Source organism: Amblyraja radiata, chromosome 33 (assembly GCF_010909765.2).
Source record: "Amblyraja radiata isolate CabotCenter1 chromosome 33, sAmbRad1.1.pri, whole genome shotgun sequence".
Classification (NCBI taxonomy): Eukaryota; Metazoa; Chordata; class Chondrichthyes; order Rajiformes; family Rajidae; genus Amblyraja; species Amblyraja radiata.
The window spans coordinates 19,562,358-19,568,357 of NC_045988.1; the positions used below are offsets into that span (position 1 = coordinate 19,562,358).

Sequence of the window (6,000 nt, forward strand, 5' to 3'; positions counted from 1 at the left end):
CTTACTATTAATTCCCATAGCTTCATTTGTCTGGATTCTGACAACATAGAAGATATGATATCATCAAGAGGCATTGCTAGGATCTTGGAGCTGTGGTTTTCACATCAGCTGAATCTGGTCTTATCTTGAAACTAGTTAATCTATACATTTAAAAATAGAAAGAAGATATGATGAGTTTAATTGTGATAAAAAATAATCGTATTGAATTCCCCAATGAAGTGTGAAAAGTATGATTGTGGCTATAATCTTAGAGGTAAGGTGATGATGATTTTTTTTCTCCAAGTTTGTTGCATTGTATAATCCCCTCAGTTTTTCAGCCAATCCTTCTCAGCCAACAAATATTGTGTGTATTACTCAATCATTGCAAGGAGTTCATTGCCTTTCAACCATTTCAAATGACTTTCAGGATTAACAATGTGAGCTCACTCACTGATACAGTAAGTATGTACATAAAGCCACAGTAGAACCACATGATTGAATCCAAACCTGATCCCAACAGCAATAGTCTGTTAATCAACACACTAATTCCTTTCTCCTTTCACTGTTCAGCTGGGATCAGATTTCATAAAATGTAATTTCCTGTAAAACTTAATTCTTCCTCCCTACATGTCAGCAGAAATTTAACCACCGGGTAAATGGCACCTTAAGGGATAGTTCTAATGCAGTAATTTAGGTTTAGGTTTTTTAGGTTTATTATTATTTAGAATTAGGTTTATTATTATTACACATACCAAGGTATAATGAAAGGCTTTATTTTGCATGATATCCAAATGGATCAAATATACCCTACGTAAATATAATCAATTCAACCTCAAGTACAATAGATAGTACTAGATAGGGCAAAGGGGATGATACTGCTGGAGGAGCTCAATGTGTCAGGCAGCATCTGTGGAGGGGAATGGATAGACGATGTTTCGGGTCGAGATCTTTCTTCAGACTGATGGATGGTACAAATACTTTGGGAGTCAGGAGGTGATTTACTTGCTGTAAGAATATCCAGATTTTAAACTGCTCTGGAAACACGAGAGTGTATATATACCTGGTCCAGGTAAGTTTCTAGTTGACTGCCCCATAACCCCCACGATGCTGTAGATGTGACACTCAGCGAAAGTGAGGCAATTAGCTTCTGCTTCTTGGTGATGAGAAGATCTGGTGTTTGCAAGTGTTATCTTGATTTGGTCCTGAGCCCAAGCCTGAAAATAATTTCTGTCTAACTGCAGGGGGCTTACTGCAGATCTGCTTAATTACCTTAAGATTTTCAAATGGAACCGAGTACTGTGCAATATAATAATCAGTAAACCAACCCATTTCTCTTAGGCCAAAGTGACGATGCTTCTGAAGGTGGTTGGACTTGGGACTTTGCCCTGAGGAACTTTTGCAAGTCGAGATCGTTCTTCAGTTATGGGCAGCAGCCACCAGCATAACTTGTGGGGTCACTTGTACTGTGCTCAACTCCATAGCTGAACAGTGGGGACCTACAAAGCGTTACTTTTACTGACAGAATAGTCCAATTCCAGCTGGTATAGATTTACTGAGTTGGTCTGTTTAGAACATGGTCCTCCAGTTAAGTATTGCTGCAAAAGGACTAAAGACGAGTATAAGTTTGGAATTGAAAAATAACATTCTCTTCTCCTCACAGCAGGATGTGGCCCAATTCTGTCAGAAAAAGTTTATGAGAATTAATTATAGCAGCTCTAGTTATGCAGTGATATTTTCAAACCTCAGTATTTGAGACAGCCATGCTCAACAGTGCTGGGTGAACTACTTGTTGATTCTCATAGACCCATCTATGGGTCAGCGTAGTAGGAGCTCAAATTGCCTGGGCTGAAATACTTTAATTCACAATCAGAAAGAGTAGGTCACTGCAAAACAATAAAGAATACGAGGGGTAACTTTTTCACACAAAGGATGGTGGGTGTATGGAACAAGGTGCCTGGCGAGGTAGTTGAGGCTGGGGCTAAGAAACAGTTAGACAGATAAATAGATAGGACAGGTTTGGAGGGATATGGACCAAGCGCAAGCAAGTGGGACTAGTGTAGCTGGGACATTGTTGGCCGGTGTGGGCAAGTTAGCACAAAGGGCTTGTTTCCACACTGTATCACTCAATGACTCTATGTACTTGGAGATTAAGAATTCATATTTAATTATCTACCTTACAGCAGTAGCTATGATTGTAAATTAAATTAACTTTTATGCATTTGACCTGGATCAGACTGAAGGTTGGCCAGGTCAAAGATAGATCTTTTGTCTTCTTTTTATTTCTGGGCTTTGTCCACCCATCTGCCAACTAACACCCTCTTGCCTGTATCCACCTTTCACTCACCTGGCTTTGCCCTGCTTAAGATAGACACAAAGTGCTGCAGTAACTCAGTGGGTCAGCCAACATCTCTATAGGAAAAGGATGAGTGATGTTTCAGGTCAAAACCCTCCTTCATCGAGACTGACGAAGGATTCTGACCCGAAATGTCACACATCATTTTTCTTCAGAGATGTTTCCTGACCCGCTGAGTTACTCCAGCCTATGTTCAGTATAAACCAGCATCTGCACTTCCTTCCGACACATTTTGTTCTGCCCTACCTTTGTTCCAATTTTCTATCCCTTACTACAATCCATCTGAAGAAGGGCCCCGACCTGAAACATGGCCGACCCATATCCTCCAGACATGCAGAGTTCCTCCAGCACTTTGTGTTTTTTTGCTCAAGATTCCAGCATCTGCAGTTCCTTGTGTCTACTCATGATAGTTCCTGATGGAAAGCACATGTGCAAAATCATGCATCATTACCCAAATGCTCACATAATGAATAACCTCCTGACACCATCCCTGCTTAGGGATGGTAGCTCTTTGAATATGTGTCTGCACACCTTCACCCTGATCCATCGGGTATCTTCAATGCAAGAGGGAAGAAAAACCAATTACAAGAACAAAATATCACAGACTCCTGAATGTTATTCTGAGAAAGTGGGGAGTTAAAGTCTTCTTGGCAGCATGTGTTTGAAGATGTAATAAAAATGATAATGTTGGAACTACTCAGCGGGTAGTCTGTGTGAGGAGAGAAATGCCTAGAGACTGGGCTGTGAAATGTAGTACTTTTTAAATGATACACACAATCCAAATAATTCAAATTTTCTGAAGAGCGATTTTGAACAAAGAATGAGTTTGTGCGCAACACCTTTCCGAGTCTTATATCCTGAATCAAGATTTATGTGGTGGCGTGAACCTCACACGTCAAATCTGAGCTCTTGGACAGTCCCAGGAGCTAACCCATGTCAAGTAACATTCTGCTGCAAATAGTCATGAAGTGAGTGAATCTCCTCAGAGTTTCCCCACAGCTTTAGAATGAGCCAATGAGGATTGCATCGAGCAATTGTTAAAGTCATGAAAATGGTCCAAGTAATTTCAAGCCCCAGACCTTTCAGATGTATCGACCTCTTTTTGACAGAGGCAACATACATTACTTGGTTTACCAGTTTTCAAATGTAAAGCTTGTTCTTATTTTTCTTGTAAAGCTCTATATTCGTTCTTCGTTGCTCCAAGCATTTAAAGTGCATCATACAAGGTGTCTATGTTATAGGTTTACAGGCACTATTGTGCATTAGCGTGCAACAGAAGCTTTTCACTGTACCCCAGTATACTTGACATGACAATAAACAAAACTGATTGTTTGGGGTGAGGATAAAGGGTCTATGAACAAATGCAAGCCCTTGACACCTCACAGTGTTTTCCTGTGTTAATCGCTTTTCCAGGGATCACTTGCAATGGCATTCCATGAGGGATTCTTGACTACGTTGCAGGAATGAGGTTTGTGGAGGCTAGTAATTGGACAGTGGCCTGAAAGTAAGACACTATATCCATCGAATGGAGCATAAATTGGCCTCGACAAATATTTTAAGAAGGGTACGACAAAGGTTTCTGGGATTGACTTAATGTTGTTGTCTTTAATGCTAATTCTAACAACTATTTACCAATGCACTCCTTAACACCAATGCTCACAATAAATCTAAACCCTAAGCAATGCATTCCTAATAGACATTGCAATGACATTGCTACTCCAAGCCTATGGTATGACCAGTTGTAGTTAAGTGTAATATTCATGGGAACTTACTGTCATATTAATAAACAGACATAGAATTGGATTATACCATAGACTATTAATCTATCCAATCAGCTAAGAAATAAAAGGCAATTTAGTTTAATTACGTTTAGAGATAAAGCATGGAAACAGGCCCTTTGGCCCACCGAGTCTGCACCGACCAGCAATCCCCGCACATTAACACTATCCTACACACACTAGGGACAATTTACACATACACCAAGTCAATTAACCAACATACCTTTGGAATGTGGGAGGAAACCGATGGTCTTGGAGAAAACTCATGCGGTCACGGGGAGAACGTACAAACTCCGTACAGACAGCACCCGTAGTCAGGATCGAATCTGGGTCTCCGGCACTATAAGCACTGTAAGGTAGCAACACTGTGCCACCGTGACCACCCATTGAACCATTTTCAGTAAGATAAACTCTCATTAAGATAACCTCTCCTTATTCTGAACTCATAAGGACCGAAAAATGGACCACACAATTGTGACATGAATGAAATGTGATTAGTGTAAGATGGTCTGTGTTGGTGTTATAATTTGTGTAAAATGGTTAATATATGGAGTATCTGATGAGTATGATTTATGATGCATACTCCTTGGCTCATACATTTGAAAAATGAAATCCATGTTAAGACATCAACAAGATTCTGACAGCAATTTAAAACTAAATGTTGGAGCAACTGCCTTCACCATCAGCGAGAAACGGCCGTAACCATGGCAACTATCTTGTGGGTTCCATTCAAAATGTAATGATTTCGAAAGGAACCTATTCCCTCAATACAAAATGGAGGAAGTAAAACATCCCCGTTGTCGGACTCTTTCTGTAATGTCCAGCTGTGGCAACCAGTTCATTCTATTCAATGGCTCAGCCTCAGGTGACCATGGTCATTGCGTAACTTGCCACTACTAAACATTTCATGGACATCAGCAACCCAGGAGCACTGCGATGTTCCCTCTGAATTGTTTCTTTAAATTGACTTTCTTACAGTGGAGGTAGAAACAAGAGGAAAACAAATAAAGTAAAGCATAACACACCAATGCAAACCGATAAGTCTGTGTCTGACCAAATGCTCAGCATAGCTCAATGTAACACCCATGTTGACCGAATCTCACCAAATGTCCAGCTCAGTGTTACACTATCACTGATCATTAGGATTATGACTGAACCAACGGCCAGTACACTGTAATATCAATGCAGACCAATAGGCCAGTGTCTGACCAAATGCCCAACTCATTGTAACACCAACATGGACTAATGGAACTGTCCAGCTCAGTATAACATCACCACTGACCTATGGGACTGTGTTGAACTAAATGCCCAGCACAGCTCTGTGTAACATCAACACTGACCGATGAGTCTGTGTCTGTCCAAATGCCCAGCACAGTACAACACCAACACTGACAGGTGGGACTGTGTCTGACCAAACTCCCGGCTGATTTGTGGCACCTATGGCTCTGCTATTTATGTCAAAGACACTGTGATCGCATTGTTTAGAACATTGCAAGTTTCCAATACCTACTCACCGAAGTACAGGATAGAAGAAAAGATCAGAATACATTTCCGCAGCATTCTGAGGGAAAGATCGTTCTGATGTGACCCCCTTCATGAAACTCTCCCTTCCACTGTTGTCCGGGGCTAAAGCATGGAAGGAAGTGTTTCATTTTGTGATAAGGTGCTTTATCTCTCCCAGGCCTTGAGCAAACATTTCACTCAATGTTTACGGTCTAACGCAATAACCAAACAGAATGGAACCAACAGAGCAGTTAGTTATTCATTCACTGTTCTCTCAAATTGGAGACTCAGTTTTTCATTTTATGGAATTATATATTTTCGTATTATTATTTTATATTAAAATTTTTAAATTATTTACAATTTCCATCTGATAACGTACAATGGCTA

The 6,000-nt window shown here is 40.4% G+C and overlaps 1 protein-coding gene across 2 annotated transcripts in view; it reads right to left on the minus strand.

Annotated features, from left to right (window-relative positions):
• Positions 1-5,783, minus strand: part of vsig2 (V-set and immunoglobulin domain containing 2) — a 31,170-nt gene extending 25,387 nt beyond the window's left edge. Inside the window, exon 1 of one of the 2 annotated variants that reach the window (XM_033049711.1) lies at positions 5,625-5,783. In XM_033049711.1, the coding sequence (XP_032905602.1) occupies positions 5,625-5,670 (46 nt within the window). In that variant the 5' untranslated portion in view covers positions 5,671-5,783. The remainder of the gene's footprint in view (positions 1-5,624) is intronic. The other variant, XM_033049710.1, reaches the window with a different exon arrangement.
• Between the last annotated feature and the right edge of the window lie 217 nt (positions 5,784-6,000).